Below are 22,511 nucleotides of genomic sequence, written 5' to 3' on the forward strand. Positions count from 1 at the left end.
TTTTGTCCCTTATCTTCAACTATGGTTTAAACTTACCTAATATCAGTTCCCTCTTTTTTTCTTGCATTCTGATATTCAAATGCATTATACTTTCTTCATTGTTTATAATTTTTTATTAGTTATAATTTTTTCTTGTTAAGTGGAGTTAGTAAGGCTAAGTTTGGATTAAATGGAAAGAGACCAAGTGGCCCTTGTGGGAAACTAAAAAACAAAATGCACATCGTGGTAAATTGAGACTTTTAAGGTCATGTAATACTACCCACCTCCAGTGAGAATTTAGTTCAACATAATGGCTTACTTTAAATCCCAACATATGATTTGATCTGATGATAACTTTACTTGTTTTACTTGGTTTGTGTTTAAATCCAACCCTCCACTAAAGTCGAGTGAACTTCTTGGGCGGGTCCATATTAATCATCTAACGCAGTGATTCTTAAACTGAGGGGGGCGCCAGGATCTTTCAAGGGGGGCGCAAGTTGGTAAAATAGTAACAATGAAAATAAAGATGTAGTAATTATGATGTCTTTTGTTTTACAATACTACATAAATATGGATAAATCAATTACTAAGGAGGATGTGTAATATTTTTTTTACGTGGTCATGATCCATGAATGGTTGTATTAAGAGTAAAACTTATGTTTATTTTTGCAGTAATTAGTATTTTTTCCAGTATTTTCTATCAATTTTCTGAATAATGCTAAAACAGTTTGAAAAAAAAACCATGATAAAATTTTGTTTCATCATAATATATTTTACCCATTTTCTGTGAACAATGTTTATTTTATTGAAATATAGTACAGTGCATTCCTATAAAAAATCAACATCAATGAAATAAAAATCTATCATTCATCCATATACTTACATTACCAATGAAGTATATTAGCATAGAAAACGCAACATATTGTTTATAAAAACAATACATACATACATACGGTACTTTCTACTTTGGCAAAAATTTCAAGGGTCGGGAGGGGAGCGTGGGACCTATGCTTAATGCAGAAGGGGGGCGCAAGGCAAAAAAGTTTAAGAACCACTGATCTAACGAAACATTTTCATTATATCTTATACAATTCTTTGATTGTAGCATCTTCCAAATCATATGATCTTGTGAAAAGTAACTTGTGTTAGTGATTGATGTGTACTGTACAGTAATGTATAATTTTTTAAATTTCTTTGTACAGACCCAAATAATTGACCAAGGCGATGGGATGGAGCACGATTGGATCTGCATTTACAACATGCTACTGTTTCCTATAAATCAGTCGGTCACAGGGTTTATAGAGACAACTGAGGAATTCAACCAGGTGAGTTTTTTCACCATATGAGACTGCAAAGTATCTGTTTGTGAAAATGTTAGTACTGTATTCATTAAGTGTATGTATAGGAAAATCATTTGTTCTGGCGCCAAATACTAACCTTTAAGCTCTACTGTGGAGATACATTTCAACGACGGCTGAAACTAGCTGTAAAACTTTTAGCGAGGTGTTACTCCCCTCCGCTTGTTAGTGAGAGAGAGAGACCCACCACCCCGCTTACACTTGCAGTAGCCAGCACAAGCATGGTTTTCAAACCCTATTAAAAGAATAACTCTTCCTTTTTTTAGTGTGATAGTGTGTGCATTCTGATGAAATGCCGATTTGTCCAACGTATACAAGAACCTGTATAGTGCAAGTGTCAAGATTTCTTAATCATACAGTACTGTATTTTAAAGATTTTATAATGACGTTTCATCATTGTTTGTACTCGTGGCCTGAAGTTTCTTGTGTATTTATATTTTTCAGAAAGTGATGGTTGACTGGAGTGAATTGTGGTTTAAATTCACGGAGCTCACCCCGTTAGCAGCGACAGCAGAACCCAACTGCGAGATAGAATACATTGCAAGAGGGATGATAAGTGTGTATAAGAGGGTAATAGCAGCATCAACTTCAGAGAGCTTTGGAATTGCTTACAACCTCATGGCTAACATCCTGTTGTTGTTGACACAGAAAGTTAAATTTTCTGAATTAGGCAAGCCATCCCTTCGGCGTAAGTGCGGGTTACTCTTTTTTTTTAGTTTAATTGATGCAAAAGGAAACAATTTTCAAACTCAAAAATTAACAAACGTTGACATTGTCTGTGTCCGCTGAAAGTTGGAAACTTGAGGTGTTTTAAGTAATGGTTTTACAGTATCGATGTGTATCTTATAGTTTAGCGTTAAAGTACGCCATTATTTTACTGAAATCCTTTATTTTGTTCTTAAAAACCAGATCAACAAAAACTAATTTTGTCTTGCTCCTTGTGCTCTATGGTCGGCATCAATAACCTTCGATGTCAGGATGCCAGAGAACTTCAAATCATTCATTGTGCTCTATGGTCAGGAATGCCCTTTTTACATGCTGAATCATTTGAATTTTTCGGCCTTCAGTATGACCTACTGTAGTACCATGGCAGGTTGCCTTGCTCTAAATCATATTGTTTTAGCAAGATGTTTTCTAGTTTTATTTTAGACAAGAGTCTTTAGGGTACTGTGTGTTTTGTGCTGTACAACATCCATATTACTTTACTTTGTTTCTCAGTAATGTGCATTATCAGCCACAATTCTATTGCTTTGTCAAATTCCCCCCCCCCCCCCTTTTGTCTTGTCATTTCTTGTTTTACTTTCTTCCCACATGTCTATCCAACCTTTAAGTTTTCATACCTTTAATCTTTACATCATTCAATATCAGCCACAGCTACTATGCTTTGTTGAATTTCTCCCCAATTTGTCTTGTCATTTCTTTGTTTTTCTTTCTCCCAACTTTAGTTTTCATAACTAATTTTTGCATCATTCAAGAATGAATCTTTTTGGACAAGTTTTTGCTGCTAACACAGGAAAGATAATCCTTTGAATGAGTAATTTATTGTATTTTATGATCTTTGCTTTGTTACCTAGTTTTGTCTGTGAATTGTGTTTGTCTATTTATAGCATCCACTCATATAGTGTAGTTCTTTTTAGAAAATGGTAAGTTCTTTATAGTGACCCATCATATGACGTTCTGTGTCCTGTAATGGAAATAGTTATGGGCTGAGTATAAGCCCTGTTCATAGGGGGCCAGAGAGATTTATGAAACCCATTCTCATAGACCATTTATATGGAGAGATGCTCTATCCCTTTGTTTACGTTAGTTTCTCTCCTCCTTTGAAGGCAGTGTTCTCGTGTCCTATTGAAGTCCTCAACATTCTCCATTGTTCAGTTGCTAAAAAGTGATTGAGCTCTTGGAGCTAATGAAGCCAAATTTCTGTCTTGTCTGTTTAGCGTGCAAGCATTTATGACTTGAAACACTGTTGCTAGTTGTTATTAGGAAGAAAGTAATTCAAATTTAAGCTTGGTAATAGCTAAGACACATGACATTTTTTGAAACTGGTTTCTATCAAAGCAAAACTTCCTTTGAAACTGTTGGTATAAAATAATGATAAGGTTATTAAAAGGCAATGTAGTAGTAAACATGCTTGTAATAATGATCTAAATGGGGATGGTAAGCAAGTAATGATAATAGGCAATAAGAAAAATGCAGATAATATGATACTAATACCATTTACCTTTTTTAATTGTAAATAAGTTTTTCAATTACATCATATAAAAAACTTCCATGATATATTTTTCATTTAATGTTAATCTCATTATTGCAGAGGTGAACAGTCCAGCCAAGCCAAAGAAGAAGTCCCATCCATTGTGTAACTTATCGGGGTGTGTCGAATTATTTGAATTGCTATTTGTGGGTCTCATGCGGATGGGAGCCTGTCCCGGACGAATCAGCACAGCCCAGCTATTATGTGAAAGTATCATAAATATATTCAGAGGAGTTCATCAGGAGAAACTTTTGAATCCTTTGATCGCCGAGGTATTGCCTACCCTTACTGAGGGTTTCAAAATCAATCCTTTCGTTAGATTCAATGCTGATGTCGGGAAACAATTTGTTAAAGTAGTGAGGAGCTTCTCTTTAATGTTTGAAGAGCACATTGGTTCGGCTCACACACCCGATCATATAAATAGGTTGGAACCCTTGCTCCGGCTTACGCTGACCTCCAATACGAAAGAAATAAAGCAAGCTGGGCGGCAGCTCTGGAAATCCTCTTTTTCCAACACCAGTTGCAGTATACCATCAGCCTTGTATGAGGTGTTGAAAGATTGCTCTCTTCCTCCAGCCTGTTTGAATGATTCTCAGGATGATTTTGAAGAATTCGGTATAAATCCAAAAGAAAATGTCCCTGGTAAGATATTTATTTTACAGTATTAAAAGTTAATACTTTGAAGGTAAACGTAGTGTAATTATAAAACCTTTCAAATGGTTCTATGATGTTTTTTATTTTATGGTATAAAAATCATTCATGGTTTTCTTTACTGAATCAATTTTTCCTTTGGTTTTGGGATGTATGATAAATTTTGTGAAGTTATTTACAATTTGTTATACTCTTAAAATATTTCCGGTGTTTGTCCCCAGATAATGTGATGGCTGGTAGCTTTTTAAAACGATCGGGTGGTGTAGATAGCGCAAAGAGATACGAATCTCCAAAATCAAAATACGACTCTCCAAAGGTCAGTAGGTTGAGTCTCGGGTCGCCAAGGACATGCGAAAAGAAGAGAATCGGTCTGCAGGATATGAAAGACGAGGTTAGTAAATCTAACCTCTTTGATTTAATTTCATGTATATTTTCTCCTCACTCAACACATCTGTTGAATTTATATCTTATGGTTTTTAACCCTTTTACCCCCAAAGGACGTACTGGTACGTTTCACAAAAGCCATCCCTTTACCCCCATGGACGTACCGGTACGTCCCTGCAAAAAAATGCTATAAACATTTTTTTTTCATATTTTTGATAATTTTTTGAGAAAATTCAGGCATTTTCCAAGAGAATGAGACCAACCTGACCCCTCTATGACAAAAATTAAGGCTGTTAGAGCAATTTAAAAAAAAAATACTGCATAATGTGCTGGGAAAAAATAACCCCCTGGGGGTTAAGGGTTGGAAATTTCCAAATTGCCCTGGGGGTAAAATGGTTAAATAGAAAGTAATTTTTTTTTTCTACCTAGGATTTTGTGAAGGTGTCTTCTCCTAAGCCTTCGCGGAGAGTTCTGACAGAGCATCAGATTGAGAAATTCAAAGAAAGAAAAGATATTCCTGCAATGTACTCTGATCTCTCACAGTCGGCATCTCAAATAATTCTTCCCACACAGTTTGCGTCACAACATTCTTTTGAAGAGTAAGTGAATATGCTTGTGTGCATGATACAGTTCATGGTTTAATTACATACAAAACTATACAAGTCTTAATTTTCCCATCAAGCTATAAGAATTTAGAATAACAAGTTTTATGTCAGTAACCTGTTGGGTTTGTATGAGTATAATATAGATAAAAGTTTTTGATCCTTGATGTTTAAGAATGACTTTATGCTTTTGATTTTAATGTGGTTGTCTGGATAAACTACTGTGATATTAGGATAGGTATCTTTTGTTTTGGTGTAACTGCAGTTTTTTTTTGTTTTACAGGTCAATCTTGAGTGAAGCTTCTAATTCCAAGAAGTTGCTACCAGAAAATGAAAAATCATCCTCAAAGCAATTGACATTTACAGGGTTTCTCAGTCCTGATAAGAAGGATGATAAAACAGATAAAACTGATTTGCCAAGTGCAATGGCAAAGAGTACGCCTGTTCAGAAACCTCTTGCTAAAGGCAAGGCTACAAGTGGTGAGAAATCCGTTGGTTCTGAGGAGCCCAGAGAAGAGGTCGTGAAAATTCAAGATGATAAGGGAGGTGACGTAAGTACGAAGAGCGCTGATCAAAGGAGTGATAGTACCAAAGTAAGCGACATTGATAACGAAGCTCTTGATGAAAGTGTAATGGAAGTCAGCGTATTGCATAATCACAGTGACTCTATTCTAAATGAAAGCGTCACATTAGAGTCTGAAGTCCCAAATAAGAAGACTCAATCACGGTTGAAAAATTCAAAAGAGGCTAGCTCGAAGAACAGTACGGTTTCAAAAGTCAAGGAAGATGATAATGCTAACAAGTCTCGGTCTTCACCAGAAGTAGGAGTGGCTGTGGATAAAGTCAAGGTGTCTGAAATGAAGGAAAATATTGATAGCCCTGCAGGAAATCCAGTTACGGAAGGTGGAGCTCGTTTACGATCTGTCACGAGGCAAGGGCTGACTAGGAAGGATTCACAAGATAAAACCAAAGTCTCGGGGACTCCTATGTCTACCAGGAAGAATAATTCTACCCCAAAGGAAATTGTATCTGGAGTTAGAACGCGCCGAAGTAGAGGGCCTGGTGAGTTTGAAAATTTAGAGCTTTGTGGAAAAGATACAAAGTCTAAAAAGAAATCGGTAAATGAAGTTTCTACCAAAAATAAAATAGCAAGGAAAGAAGACAAAAAAGTATCTGAGCCTAGCATTAAAGAATGTGTGGTAAGTATTTCTGTACCTGTAGTTTCAGGAGGAACTGAATCCAAAAAGAGATCAGAAATAGCCTCGGAAATTTCGGAGGGTAAAAGTGAAAAATTAGTCGATAGTGAAAAAGCAAATTTGTTAACAGGCAAGGAAACTGTGAGTGAAAAGGATGATGTAACATCACGTGATAAAGGGATGAAAGATAATGTTGATATTGTAGATGCAGATGCACCAGGAGACCAAATTTTGTCAGATACTGCTGAAAGTAGTACTGGTAAAACTAGCAAGGTAAAATCAAATTCGAATTGTGACAGTGATCATAAAGAGGAAGACCTAGATGGAGAACTTGGAAAGACTTCTGTCGATTTACAGAAGTCACCGGAGGACAGCCCTGTAGATCACACCCTTGATGACAAATCATGTTCAGATTCCAACAGAAGAAAAAGTCAGACGCCCAGTAAGAAGACTGTTGAAGATGTACGGAAAGTTTTGAAGGGCCGAGTGTCTGTATCAAAAAGCCCCTCAGAATCTAGCCCATTGAAAAACAAACCAGTATCAAAAAGCCCCTCAGAATCTAGCCCATTGAAAAATAAACCAGAATTGACCAAGAGTCTGTCTGGTTCTTTTGCTAATAAATCAGGAGTTTGTGTTTCAAAACAAGAGGTGGACGAATCACCTGTAGTTCATCTTGAAGTAAAAAAAGGGGTAAAACCTTGTGTGCCTGCAGAGAAGGATGTTATGTCTGATAGTGAATCTGAAGAACCAATTCCCAGCTCACAGGAAGATGATGAGCTATTAACAGACATGGCTCAAAAAATTGCCATGTCACGACTTTGTAATAGTGAAAATACTGTGAAAGATCACAGTGATATCGTCATGGAATCAGAAGAGTCTATAAAAGAAACATCGGACCAGGTTGATAGGAAAGCCAAACGTAAACGATCTTTGAATGATGAAATTGAGGAAGATGTTGAACAGAAACTGAAGAAGAAGAAAACTTTAACTTCAGAGAGGGAGAATTCTGGTGATGATTCATTAAGTATTATAAAGGCTTCTGTTGATGGTCCGGAAAAGAGCGAGGCAGCCACCCCTCAAAAGGAGGGGAGTGAGTCTGAAAAATCAAATAAACTTGGTAGGAGAAGTTCTAACCAAAATCTCAGAACTCCTAAAGACCAAAATAGTTGTGACCTATTTGAAGTTGAATCATCATTAACTACTCCTCCCAAGGTGACCCGGTCTGGTCGCAAGATTGTTGCTCCAAAGAAGGACATGCCGGAGCCATTAACCCCTCCAGGCTCTAGTTCTGGAAAGAAAAGAAAGGCTTTAGAGGAAGATACTATTGAAAGTCCGAAGGCTACAGTATCTCCTAGCTTGTTAAGTAATAACCATGACTTTGGAGAGGATCCAGAATCCGAAACAATTTCTCAGGTTGAAAAGTCCTCTTCAAAGAAAACTGCTCCACATAATATAGACTTGGAAACAGTAGCAAAGAGAAATGTCCAGAAAAAAATAACAGACATGTTTAACAAGGGAGGTAAAGAGCCAGTTAGAGGTAAAGCAACTCTTCCAGAGATGGACAAGTTAGAAAACGATCTTCTCGAGGGTGCTACTAGTGTTAGTGACGGTATGAAAAATGGTTCAACTAATGACAGTGATGTGATTGGTAGCAAGACTAGGGGTAAAGATACTTCTGAAGAAGAAAACTGTAATAAAAATGTTGAAGATGAACTTTGTAGTAAAGGTAGTGCAGTTAATGAAAAAATGGAATTAGGTGACGAAGTGATAGATGAAAGGATAAGCGAGAGAGATAGTAAAGAAATTACGAGAGCCAAGTCTTTGAGTCCCTTGAAGAAGACCCTATCTCCCCCTAAAAAGAGAATATCTCTTAGTGCTGGTTCTTTAGAATTACAGAGCTGTAACGTTGAAAATCTGAAATCGGTTGAAATGGTAACATCAGTGCCAGAGAGTATTGATTTAGAGGAATTCAGTTCATCCATTACGTCTCCCACTACAACATCAGGAAAGGTGCTATCGCCAAAGAAGAAATGGGCACAAACTGCTAAAGGGACAGAAATGGCAGCCTCAAGAAATGAAGAACATGAAAAATCAAAAGAGGATGTTTCAGAGGAGAAAAATATAGTTCCTGTTGAAAAAGATTTACCTTCTAAATTAGATAGTCCCAGAAAAGAGAGGGGTTCAAACCTGGCTGGAGAGGAATTGGAAATTTTAAATGATGAAAGACATCAGCAAAATGTTAAAAGTAGCCTCTCTCCACAGAAAACCTCAGACACAGCAGTTAAAAGTCCACTGAAAACCTCTGAAAAATCAGTTGAAAGTCCACTGAAAACCTCAGGAAAACCAGTTGAAAGTCCACTCAAAACCTCTGAAAAATCAGTTGAAAGCCCACTCAAAACCTCTGAAAAATCAGTTGAAAGTCCACTGAAAACCTCTGAAAAATCAGTTGAAAGTCCATTCAAAACCTCTGAAAAATCAGTTGAAAGTCCACTCAAGACCTCAGAAAAGCCAATTGAAAGTGACGATGATAGTGACATGGAAGTTGATGTTGAAATGATTGATCAGGAACAACCCGAAAAGAGTGATGTGTATCCCTGTAAATCTCGGAAGACCGCCGAGAGTGTTCAAGCTTGTGTAGCCGAAGAAGTTATCGATATATCATGCTCAATATCCCCAGAAACCAGAGATAAATCTGAAAAAACAGTGGTTTTATCTAAAGAATCTGAAAAGGTCCACAACATTGAAGCAGACCCTGAACCTGTTATATTATCAAGCAATGAGAGCAAAGATGGCTCTGATGAAACTTCAAAAAGTAATAGTAAATCAAGTGACTCGAGTTCCTTAGAAAATGCACAGAGGATAGACGAAGAACTGAAAGAAGTTGACCGCAAAAGTATTAAGAGTCCTAAGAAGGATAAAGTTTTCAAAATCAATGCAGAAGAAAAGCAGTCGGAAGAGGAGAGTTCTCCAGAAAAACCTTGTGCGTCTAAATTCACCCACACACTAGGGACTCCTGAACGTCAAAAGAAGTTTGGTTCTCTGAAGTATGCTGGAAGTAGAGCAGCCATGTTGGTGGCTTGTGCGAAGCAAAACATCAAGAATAGAAGTAATGAAGGAGATTCGCCATCCAAGTTGACTGTTGGAGGTAAAGTTTTTTTTTTATATTTTAGGTATACTGTAATTAATGTTTCTCACATAGCTGTCCAACTAATTTAACTTTTTCATGCTCTATTATTAAACCGTGTCGACATTTTAACTGAAATTACTTGTGTTAGTACAAAATGTTTAGAAATATAACTTTAGCTAATCTAATAAATTATAATAATCCAGCATAATTATGCTTGTGAGGAAGGACTTTATTTCAGCAATGCAGTATTTTTCTTTATCTTGAATAAATTTCTGAATCAAATCTATCAACCTACACTGATTCTTAAAACTTTCTAAGAAGTACTGTATTCAGTTTCCAGAAATTACTCAAATTAGACCTACAGATGGTGGCTAAATTTTAATGTGCAGCGTACGATAACCCATTTTCATGGTTGATAAAAGTAAATTATGTGATAGATTTAGAAAAAAAAATAGATATCGTTTTTTTATGCCAGGCAGTGCACACTAGGGCAGGCTATCTTGCTATAAGATACTTGTGGTTATTTGGTTAGGCAATGTGAGCATCTCTGTCACATTTCTCTTATACATTTTGCTCTCAAATAATCGTTGAACACACTAGGCATGATTTAGGGTATTTGCGTTATTCCTTCGACCCCCAGCTACACTTGCTTTATGTCCTTTCTTCCGTCTTAGTGTCCAGTCTCTTCAACTTTTACTTCCAAATAAATACAGGGTTTCCCCAGTTGTATTTGAGCTCTGAAGGACCTCAAAGGTCAAGAAAAAAAAAAAATAGATTGATTATATAGTACCATAGCCTCTGAACCATAGTCTTCCACCGTAGTTTTTCCTTATTTCGTTTCCTCAGTGGGCTATTTTGCCTGTTGGGGCCCCTGGCCTTATGGCATCCTGCTTTTCCAACTAGGGTTGTAGCGTAGAAGTAATAACAATAATAATTGTGTTATTGTATTACTGCAGTATGTGAAAGTACACAGTGCAAGTAATTTTATCTGAATCATGTTCTTGGGACTATTTTTCTCTACTTTTCTCCACCCACCTCTTGGTACATGGAAACGTATAGGAATTTTTAGGAATGAATATTATTTTCATATTCCAAAGTAAATATGGAAATAGGATTTTTCTCTACCACCTCTTGGTACATGGAAATGTATAGGAATTTTTAGGAATGAATATTATTCTAATATTCAAAAGTAAATGCGGAAATAGACTTTTAAAATCCTGTTTTTCTCCGCAGATGCGGTGAAGAATCGTCTTGGTCATTCTCCTGTTCGCAAAAGCAGTGCGAGAAGTGTCTCCCCCTCAGGCACTCCACCTACACCTAGTTGTAAAAGAAAGTCTAATGAAATGTTAGTATACAGAACAGTTAACTACTCAATTTTTTTTAATGAGGCGCATTTGATCCTACTCGCAGGGGTGCCCTTTTAACTCAGAAAGGTTTCCTGCTAGCTGATTAGTTGGACAAGATAATTCTGACCAATCAGCTGGAGGGAAACATTTCCGAGCTAAAAGGGCACCGCTGCGAGTCGGTGCAAATTCGCCTCATTAAAAAGAATTGAGTATAGTTGCCTTTAAGATTCAAGAAGGAATTTGAAATATTTTGAATTTTATATTTTTAGGAAATAGGTTTGGTAATCTGTTATTGAATATTAAATTAACGGAATAATTCAGTTTAGTTAATGGTCAGTGGAAAACAAATACAATGCCTTTGAATTTTATTAATTTTTCCCTTTAATACCAATTCATTTGTATATGATGATATAAGTAATAAGTTCAAGTTTGAGACTTCAAGTTTTGTGTTGATGGTTCTTTTGATAAAGAACCATTCAGTATTTGTAATGTAATTTCCAAAGGAGATAGATGTAGGTGAAATTAAAATTAAAGGAAACTTTTGTATTGAATTTTTTGTATTCGTACTTTCAGCGAGAACGGGAAACCTTGGGTTAAACACGAGCCTTCTCCCGGTGCAACACCTTCCCCAAGTATATTGAAGAAATCAGGTGTAGATGAAACCGTAGGTGAGTATCTCCAGGCTCTCATTATTGCTCCTCGGAAACAGCATTATGGATCTTTATGGGCTGATTCACACCTGTCACTCATGCTCATGCTCACGCCCAAGTCACGGTCAAGCTCTCACTCAGCTCATTTTACTGGTGTGTTTACATATGCCACTCAAGCTCTCCTGAGCTCAGTTTGTTTTGTGTTGGTATTGGTGAAATCATGTGTGATTTTTCGGCTCTAGAATTAATGGGTATAGCTCTCGGTCAAGTTTGAGCACGTTCAAAATATCTTTTGCTTTGATCGTGAGCTTGACTGTGACCGTGACTGGAGTTGAGCGAAAATGATTGACTGGATGGTTTGAATACTCTGCCGTGAATACTCTGCCTGTTTATCATTAAAGAATATTTGAGCGCCATCAATTGCGTGCACGTGAGTGTCAGGTGTGAATCAGCCCTATTTCTTAGTTAAATTTGAGTTATTTCCTAGCAAATCCATTATTTTTACTTGAGCCTATTTGAGCCTCTGTGCTAAGTCAGATACTCAAAATCCTGGAAAGAAGAATAACATTTCTTGAACTCTTGGAAGTTGCCAGTGCATGTGTTCATGGTGGTTTTTCCAATCTTCTGTGGTGCACTTTTGTCATTGTAGTGCCCTTTTGTCCCCTAGCTGACTTCATGTTCGTTTTAGCATTCCGCTTTATCTCCGTTCTTGTTTCCTGTCTTCCATCTTGCTCTTTACCTTCTTTTAACTATTAAATCATAGTAGATTGGCACTGTTTGACTAAATGACCCCATCACTCAAATTCCATGAATTCAAATCTTCCAATCTTCTAGAGAAAATTATGTTAATTTCAGTATGTCTCAATGTGAGCATCAGGCAACATTCCTCCCAGTTTTTATTAGGTATTTAGTGCCCATTATATTCATTTTCCATAATTTATATATATATATATATATATATATATATATATATATATATATATATATATATATATATATATATATATACTGTATATGTATAAAGAAACTTTAATTGAAAATGTAAAAGAATATGAAAAGCACTAAATAACTGATAAAATCCGGGAAGGAATGTTACCGGTTGCTTACATTAACAGACTCCAACCTTCATCACATGCACCACTGACAGGTTCTTCTAAAAAGCTGACGTTGAGCTAATTTCCCTAATGTTGTGAGCTCTGATATTGCTCATTCTGGGTCTTTTACTGTTTGGGGATACAATCTCTCTAGTATTTCACAAAGCCAAAATAGGTTGTTCCCGGAGATATTTTTAGTCCTGCGAGCACTAACAAAGAGAATCTAAGGAAACAAATCATCTGGATTGTCAGTCGCATCCTTGACGCAGATGATCTAGAAATGATAAAACCGGGGATAGTTGACAGCTGTGTTCTGGGTTTTTGCTATAAATTCCAGAATGGCGAGAGATCTTTCTCCAATTTTTGGTTTGACTTACTACATAAGAAGTACACCTACTCTCTTTGCCAAAGCTAACACCAAGAGGAAAACAGTCTTCAGAGCAAGGTCTTTATCCAATGCGTGCCGCAAAGGTTCTGTGGGATTATTTTAAGGGCCCTAGTCACATCCCATGCAGATGGTCTTGAGTTGACTTGGTAGGCCAGACATCCCCCCACCACCTGCCCATAACAACAGACACCCTATTATAGATTTTAGGAGTCGTATTCCAGCTACGGAAAGTCCTTAACTTACAAATTTAATTGCTTCCAAGAAACTGTTTGTAAGTATGATTTCCAGCTACAAAAGTCAACAAATAGACGAGTTTCATATGAAATAGATATCAGGTTACTACAAATGTCGTTTTGCTTAATGTATAAAAGGATATAATATTGCTTTATGACAGTATTTTGTTATCTTTATTTTCAGTTGGATTTGTGCTTGCATCAGCGAATGTTTTGCAAGTTGGGGACCTTCTGTACGTTGATTTCATAATCCTATTAATGGGCGAAGGGTCATATTTACGTAGGAACAATTATATGTTGATCATTATTTAATAAAATGCATGTCATTAAGAATCTAACAGTTTGATAAACAAAATGTCCAAGCTTCTCTTAACTCTAGGATTTGTTTCTAATACCTGATGACTTTCATTCAAAAAACATTTTAAAATCCCAGCAAGTATTTTATTACTGTACAATGGAGTGAAGAAAGCTCTGGGTGATAGGAGGATGGATGTGAGAGAGGCAAGAGAGCGTGCTAGAAATAGGAATGAATGGCGAGCGATTGTGACACAGTTCCGGTAGGCCCTGCTGCTGCCTCCGATACCTTAGATGACCGCGGAGGTAGCAGCAGTAGGGGATTCAGCATTATGAAGCTTCATCTGTGGTGGATAATGTGGGAGGGTGGGCTGTGGCACCCTAGCAGTACCAGCTGAACTCGGTTGAGTCCCTTGTTAGGCTGGAGGAACGTAGAGAGTAGAGGTCCCCTTTTTTGTTTCTGTTTCATTTGTTGATGTCGGCTACCCCCCAAAAATGGGGGAAGTGCCTTGGTATATGTATGTATGTACAATGTTTTTTCTGGGTTCTAGGATAGGGTAATAAGTATTGCTTTCAATGTTAGGCTTTTATGTGATTTTATTGTTTGTAATAGACTAACCTTTCACCTGGAGTGTAAGAAGATTGATATTTGGGTTGTGTACTTTGTTTTATTTGTTGAAGTCTGGATGTTTGTTATATATTTTCATGTTGAAAAATTTTGACTCTTGTATCCCCGGTAAGCTACGCAAAAATGTTTGGTTAATTTTTCCTTATGAAAAATACAGCACTGTATATTCATTTGATTTATAGACTAGTTTTACTGCGTTTTTTGTTCTTGTTGCATTTTTTTTAAAAATGGGAATCTGCTCGGTCACCGATTTTATTTGCACAAGTAAATTATACTTTTGTGGTGAATTCATTTAATGGCTTTAATGTTGTAAATGATCTTTTTGAATTTCACAATATGATCAATTTAAGTAGAGAATTTTTCATATGGTTAAGAGTATGTCATGGTGTAAGCTATTAAACGATGATAATGGTTAGGTAACATCAAGTTTTAAGTATGATGATACATAGGTTTCTTCATTTATTTTTGGGAAAGCCATAACTGGTATGTAGAAGGAATTTTTATTTCAGCTTTAATATGAAAACTGAAAAAAATATTCTTCCATTGTCATGATAATGGTTAAACCTGGTTTTTAACTGTTATCTTGATCAAAATCAGAAATATATGGAATATTTCAATTGTAAATGTCTTTTATAAAAGCATGGCAATCATTGATTATAGAAGATGAGCCAGAAATACCGTGTAGAATTTTTAACTGGAGATTGGTGGAACTGGTGAGGTTATTTGTAGCTCTAGCAAATGTGTTGCTGCTGCTGCCAGTAGGTCATAGATAATCTTTACCAGTAGGTCACAGGTAGTCTTTACTAGTAGGTCACACAGTCTTTACCAGTAGGTCACAAATAGTCTTTAGATAACAAAGTAGGATTAAGACCTATCATGATTACCAGTTAGGATTTCCTTCCAAATTTTTATGGTGTAGAATGGCATAAATTAATGGTTTTATAGTTCTGTACTTTCAGAGGTCTAGTTTACTATTTTGTAAATAACGTATCAAATGATTGATATACTTTACTTACATTAATCACTGCTTTTCTGGTCATATACAGCAGGGGAACCCTACTCTCCAGGACCTCTGCAGTCATATTATGTTCGTTCGAAATCATTTATTTCACATCACATATTGCTAGTTAATTGTTAAATCCACACTATCGAATTGCATTGAGGACAAGAAAGTCTTCAGTTTCCTCTTGAAAGTCTTAATATCTTCTGTCTTTCAAATGTCTAGTAGGAGCTTATTGTATAATCTTGGGACTGCATATTTAAAGGCTCTAGAGCCTACAGTAGACATATATCTAGGTTCAAATAATAAGTTTTTGTAGAAAGGCACTTGAAGTCATAAGTTTCACCATTCATAATGTATTCTTATACTTTCATTAAAGGTGTTTGGTTATTTGTATTTTATATGTTTGGCTTGCAGCCTTTTTTTCCTGCCTTCGGGTTATGTTTGTTGCTAGGAAATCAGGCAATGGGTGTTGGGAATTATGATCCAAGATTGAGAATATTGCTGGGAATTGGGTGGACTTTGCTCTTTGTAAGGAATGACAGTCCTAAAGCATGAAGATCAGTTTATTACTTTCCCTCAAGCTTACAATAGTAACATGCACATTTCAGGGAAAGAGTCCACATCCCCTCCGTCTAAACAGAGGAGGGTTAGCTTTGCTGATCCCCCTGTTTCTGATCGGGTTGAAATTCCCGCTTCACCCAAAACCCTAAAAGGTATGAGAGCACAGAAGAGGCTAGATATGACCAAAGCAGATTCCCCCGTCAAAGGTAGGCATTATTTGTTTCAGGTTTGTTTTGAACTTTTTCTTTTGGTGGGAGAGATTTTATTAGATTACATATTTTGGAACCTCAATTGATATATACAGATTGCAAAGTCATTGTGTAATTTTTAATGGAAGCCACTTATGTTTTATCTGATTTTACATTCCCTTTAGTTATGACATTTTTAGCACTGCAGACTGATTTTTGGTCATTGTATTTATTCAAGTAAGCTTTTGATTTTCCTTCCAAATGTATACTTTTTTATTTGAAATAGTTATTTTCTCTAGATATTTTGAGTTAAAGTACACATGGGTTTTAATGTATGATGAAAATTTTTTATTTGAATGTAAACTTGTTTAATTTGTTGCAAGTTGATGCTTTGAAAATATTAGATGGTATCATCATCATCTACGTTTATTGACGCAAAAGGCCTCGGTTAGATTTTGCCGAAGCCCTTTGTGTTAATAAACGTAGGAGGAGATGACGATAACATCCAATATTTTCAAAGCATTAACTTGCAAACAATTAAACAAGTTTACCTTCAAATAAATAACTTATATCATATTATTCTATCGAATCGGATAGAAACAATAAAGCCATTCTTTTTTATCACTACAGCTCCATCAAGTGAACCAGAGGACTCTCAGCCATACCCAGATTCACCTATTAATGTTAATTGCAGTCAACCCATATATTCACCCTTGATAGACTGCAAAGATCTTGTTGATCTTGTTGCTGTGGGCCTTACCTCTCCATTCTTGTAAGTTATACATCAGTTGGTTTGATTAAGTACTGTACAGTATTAATGACTGGTTGTTCCAACACGAAGTACTTACCTCGAACTACTTTCTTAGGAGTATCTGGGATCTCCTCCCATCCGACCAGAATTTTGTGTAGTTTACCCTACTCCCGTTTTCTATGCGGGGCATTCTCTGGCGGAGTGCTACGTGCCCAGAGATGACCCGGGGTCAGAGAGCGTGCTTGCTCAGGTCTCGATCTCCAGTAAGTTTTTGGTCGCGTCGGCGTTAACACCCCGACGCTCTCTCTTAACCCAGTGCGACCCTTTGTGTCTCACGCGGTCCCCACGTGGTCCCTTTGTGTGCTTCCTCTGTCTCGCGGTGTATTACTAGTGCGTTATGGAGCATCCCCGTCGTTGCCCTGGGCCTGTGCCCGGCAAATCGTGTGGCGCTTTCCTCTCTAAAGCCCGAAGTTGACCCGTACTCCTTGTGTTTGTCGTGTAAGGGCAGTGTGTGTTCCCCTACAGCCACTGACTAGATTTGTATATTAGCTAAATTATTTTAACCTCCATCAACAAAGTTGGAAGGAAGTTATGGTTTTGCCCGTGTTTGTGTGTGTTTGTGAACAGCTTCCTAGTCACAATTTTGATTGTAGAGTAATGAAACTTTCAGTGATCAACTGTTATGTAAAATGTTGAAATGGATTAAATTTTAGAAGGTCAAGGTTACAGTTAAGCAAAATGTCCAATTCACGTAATCAGCCATAAGATTGGACATCGTTGTTACAGAGACTTCAAACTTGATTTATATTTGAGTGTATGAAAATTCACACCAATTAATACGTTAAGGTCAAAGGTCAAGGTCGAGAAATAAGCTTCTGCAGCTGAGTTTTATGCTCTACTAAGTGCCCTTCTAGTTTTATTTGATTAACAAAAATTTACTGCCACATTTTCTGTAAAATAGATTTCTTACTGAATTTTATCTCTTAATTGGGTACAAATTTCTTATCTTCCATGCAGTGGTGTGATTTTATGTACATAACACAAGCATGTATCTTTGTCTTTTAGATGTACATATACATAGAAATAAAAATTTTTTCTTTACTTTCAAGTAAACAGTTTTCTTTTCTACATTGTTCTGCTTTATATTCTCACAGGTTTGAAGGTCTAAAAATGGTTTTAGAAGAACGTGGCATTCAGACTGTGGGCCAGTTTTGTCAGTTAACTGAAGCCGATATCAAGCAACTTCCAATACGTGACCCTAAAGTACCATCAGCACTAAAAGTTCTCGAGAATTACAAAGAAACGAGACTTGCGTAAGTATGAGTAATTTTTACTTATTTGTTTGTTTATGTGATTTAAAAGTTTATCATAGACTTCATTACTTGTGTTAAATTTGTATTAAAAATCATTATTAAAAGTATTCTTTTTTTTATTTAAGGAATAAAAAAGGGACTGATGTTCTAATAGAAAATGTTGAAGCCCAGTTGAGCGAGATCTTTGGTGACGACGGAGAGGTCCAAGTTGATACTCGTCATCGGAAGAGCAAAGTTACCGATAAAACCGAAGAATCAGGGATTGTTCTCCACTCGGGGCTTGAGAACGAAGACCTTCCTTTAGAAGATGGAATCACACCTTTGGAGTCCACAGTTGAAGGTAATGCTAATATTCTTTTAGATTTTTTTTTTTTTTTTTTTCAAATAAAAGTCACCATTGCAGAGGATTTTCTGTCTTGTATTTGCTGTTCTATCTCTTTATAGCTGTATCACAGGATGTAGATACAGGAGAGGGGGTTCCCAGCCCCCTCGTCCCGTCCCTTTTAGTCGCCTCTTAGTCCCTTGTTAGGCTGGAGGAACGTAGAGAGTAGAGGTCCCCTTTTTTTGTTTTGTTTCATTTGTTGATGTCGGCTACCCCCCAAAATTGGGGGAAGTGCCTTGGTATATGTATGGATGTATGTATGTATTTGCTGTTTGTATGAGTAAAATAGGAAGTTTGATAGTATCTTATTTTTTAAAGTTTTACTAAATTTGAATATATATTGGATTTTCTAACTGGAAAGGTTTAATATTATTTTCTTGTTTAACTATTCTTCTGTCATACTTCTACTAGTGTATGTGAGCCTTCTAAAATGATGGCTAAATATTTTGATGGATATGCACACAGATGCAACTCTCCCCACCCCATTTCCCTTTCCTATCTACAACACGCTAGTTTGAGGAATCTGTCGGCGATTGTTGTTTTCTGAGTGGTTGCTGTTCAGTGTGGCAAGGATGAAAATATATTAGTATAGCCAGACACTTGCTCTTTATTCTTTATTCTATAAGGGAGATTTTGTTCAATACAACCAACCATGAGTTACCTAATTTGCTGTGATATACCTTTCTAGTTACATGAACTGAAGAACCTTAGTCTCTTCAACCGATGAGAGGGCCAGTGCTGTTACTGAACTTCTCATGGTGTACTGTAACCGTTACTAAAGTGTCTTGACAGCTTTCTATCGGCCCTTAGCTGGACTTGCTTTATATCCTTCTGCTTTACCCCTGTTCTTTTCACTTTTTTTTTACTTAGTGTAATTGCAGGGTTTTTCCCATATTTACACTGATGGTCCAGCACTTTGCTGCAGTAGAGGGGCTTGAGTGTCTCAATGATGGGGTGGGCAATGGCGGTGGGCTAGTTTATCCACCCTGGCAGGCTCAACCATACCGCTAAGGCCAGTTCTGAGAGACCAGACCAAGACTGGACCCCTATAGGCCTTCTCCTTTATTTCAGATAGGCAAAGGCTAGGAGAAGGAAAACTCCAAAATCAAACCAAACCAAACAAGACCCCAACGGCGGAGCTTCCCAGTGCCGGCAGAAGAGGGCAATGCCTGTCGAGCAAGCAACAAGGCGGGCCTTGACATAACAAGAACCCGTCAGCCCGATGCAACCAACATCGGAGAAGCCGCCTGTCTCATATGTCTTGAGCCGCGGTGAAAACGATGTGGGCCAAGTGTGTGTGCGTGGCCGTTGCAAAGCCACGACCACCCAAAACAATATACCCAGCTACTGGCATTCTGTCGTTTCCTCCACCCTTCTTCTGATAGGAGGCTGATGGCTAACGACAGAACCCAATACTCGGACACGAGTGGGCGCCGACGACGACGGCACTGGTACACTAAATGGCCTCCAAGGGTCCACTGCAGGGTCATATGGCCCAAATTAGGAAATCAAAATCCACTCCAGGATTTTACCATTGCCTGTTTTCAGTGAAAAATACCTTTTGTGCCTTGATGGTTGGTTGATGTTTCGGACAAAAAGTCTCTGAGAATCCCAGAAAAGTCTCTTCTGTCTCTTGCTCAGTCTTTCATATTTAGGGATAATGTTAGCTTCAGTTCATTTCTGGACTTCCCCATGCAGCAAAAGGAACCTGCCCTTCATAAATCAGCCTTCAGTACTAGTCTGGACATATTCATCAAGTTTTTCAGGTTTGTATGGCATGAAAAACAATTTTTAGTCTCAAGTATCATAGGTTACAGTTTGACGCTATCATCAATACTAATTGGTTTGTAGGATTTGATCCAGGCAACAGCCTAAAGATTAGAGACACTATGGTTTTAGATTATTTAAAAAACCGATAATTCACGACAAGAATTGGTGAAACATGGAAGTAATTCTGCAATTATTAAGATAGGCATTTTGAACTGTTTAAAATGGTTAACCTTGGGAACTTCACAGTCAAAAGACTTTGCTCATTGGACCCAGCATTCACAAGGAGAGTGAGTGAATTAGAATATCTATTGTTTACGCTAGGCAGAACTCATCCTTCTGTCCTGTGAAGGTGCTATTTACTGTTATCTTTTGCAGGACCTTAGATAAGGGCATCAATCAAGAATCTTTTTTTGTGGATTTAGACTTTTTACAATGCCGTTATCAATTAATACCATGGCATACTTTCTCAAAGAGCAGTTCAGAACTTTCTTAAAAGAGCTATCAAGAATGTCTAATGGTAAAGCTCACAGAACTCATCTTATTAGAGGAGTCGCCAGTTCTTTAAATTACATGAACATGTCCTGGGAGAAAGGTTTGGAGCTGGCTCAGTTGAGAAGCACATCACTTTTTGCCTTACATTGATCCTGTAACGGGGGTTAGTGTTTAGGTTAATTGATTTCTAGGACCTATAGTAGCTGTGGGAGATATTAGTCAAGTGATAATAACTTTGATTAGCTTAGCATTTCAGTTTATAGGAGTAATGGTAAAGTAGCAATTTTGGTATGATATCACAAGAGTATTACAGTACAAATTTACATACATACATATTCCAAGGCACTTCCCCCAATTTTGGGTGGTAGCCGACATGAAACAAATGAAACCAAAAAAGGGGACCTTTCCTCTCTACGTTCCTCCCAGCCTGACAAGGGACTCAACCGAGTTCGGATGGTACTGCTAGGGTGCCACAGCCCACCCTCCCCCGTTATCCACCACAGATGAAGCTTCATGACGCTGAATCCCCTACTGCTGCTACCTCCGCGGTCAACTAAGGCACCGGAGGAAGCAGCAGAGCCTACTGGAACAGCGTCACAATCGCTTGCCATTCATTCCTATTTCTAGCACGCTCTCTTGCCTCACATCTACCCTCCTATCACCCAGAGCTTTCTTCACTCAATCCATCCACCCAAACCTTGGCTTTCCTCTTGTTCTTCTCCCATGAACTCTTGCATTCATCACCTTCTTTAGCAGACAGCCATTTTCCATTCTTTCAACGTGGCCAAACCACCTCAACACATTCATATCCACTCTAGGTGCTAACTCATTTCTTACACTCGTTTTCACCCTCACTACTTCGTTCTTAACCCTATCTACTCGAGATACACCAGCCATACTCCTTAGACACTTCATCCCAAACACATTCAATTTCTGTCTCTCCGTCACTTTCATTCCCCACAACTCCGATCCATACGTCACAGTTGGTACAATCACTTTCTCATACAGAACTCTCTACATTCATGCCCAAACCTCTATTATTTACTACTCCCTTAACTGCCCCCAACACTTTGCATCCTTCATTCACTCTCTAACATACATCTGCTTCCACTCCACCATTTGCTGCAACAAGACCCCAAGTACTTAAACTGATCCACCTCCTCAAGTAACTCTCCATTTGACATGACATTCAACCTCGCTCCATCTTCCCTTCTCGTACATCTCATAACCTTACTCTTACCCACATTAACTCTCAACTTCCTTCTCTCCCTCACACACCCTTCCAAATTCTGTCACTAATCGGCCAAGCTTCTCTTCCTCGTCTGCAACCAGTACAGTATCTTCCGCAAACAACAACTGATTTACCTCCCATTCATGGTCATTCTCGTCAACCAGTTTGAATCCTCGTCCAAGCACACGAGCATTCACCTCTCTCATCACTCCATCATCATACAAGTTAAACAACCACGGCGACATCGCACATCCCTGTCTCAGCCCCACTCTCACCGGAAACCAATTGCTCACTTCATTTCCTATCGTAACACATGCTTTACTACCTTTGTAGAAACTTTTCACTGCTTGCAAACAACCTTCCACCAACTCCATATAACCTTATCACATTCCACATTGCTTCCCTATCAACTCTATCATACGCTTTCTCCAGATCCATAAACGCAACATACACCTCCTTACCTTTTGCTAAATATTTCTCGCATATCTGCCTAACTGTAAAAATCTGATTCATACAACCCCTACTTCTTCTAAAACCACCCTGTACTTCTAAGATTGCATTCTCTGTTTTAAACTTAATCCTATTAATCAGTACTCTACCATACACTTTTCCAACTACACTCAACAAACTAATACCCCT

The 22,511-nt window shown here is 37.7% G+C and overlaps 1 protein-coding gene across 2 annotated transcripts in view; it reads left to right on the top strand.

The window, feature by feature from the left end:
* The window catches only part of LOC137654432 (telomere-associated protein RIF1-like), a 34,124-nt gene that overhangs the window by 10,141 nt on the left and 1,472 nt on the right, over positions 1–22,511 (top strand). For both annotated transcript variants that reach the window (XM_068388036.1, XM_068388037.1), the window contains exons 5-16: positions 1,182–1,304; positions 1,782–2,025; positions 3,649–4,230; positions 4,461–4,630; positions 5,053–5,222; positions 5,509–9,566; positions 10,782–10,893; positions 11,468–11,562; positions 15,793–15,951; positions 16,564–16,705; positions 17,839–17,997; positions 18,123–18,337. In XM_068388036.1, the coding sequence (XP_068244137.1) occupies positions 1,182–1,304; positions 1,782–2,025; positions 3,649–4,230; positions 4,461–4,630; positions 5,053–5,222; positions 5,509–9,566; positions 10,782–10,893; positions 11,468–11,562; positions 15,793–15,951; positions 16,564–16,705; positions 17,839–17,997; positions 18,123–18,337 (6,229 nt within the window). The remainder of the gene's footprint in view (positions 1–1,181; positions 1,305–1,781; positions 2,026–3,648; positions 4,231–4,460; positions 4,631–5,052; positions 5,223–5,508; positions 9,567–10,781; positions 10,894–11,467; positions 11,563–15,792; positions 15,952–16,563; positions 16,706–17,838; positions 17,998–18,122; positions 18,338–22,511) is intronic.

Source organism: Palaemon carinicauda, chromosome 15 (genome assembly GCF_036898095.1).
Source record: "Palaemon carinicauda isolate YSFRI2023 chromosome 15, ASM3689809v2, whole genome shotgun sequence".
NCBI lineage: Eukaryota > Metazoa > Arthropoda > Malacostraca > Decapoda > Palaemonidae > Palaemon > Palaemon carinicauda.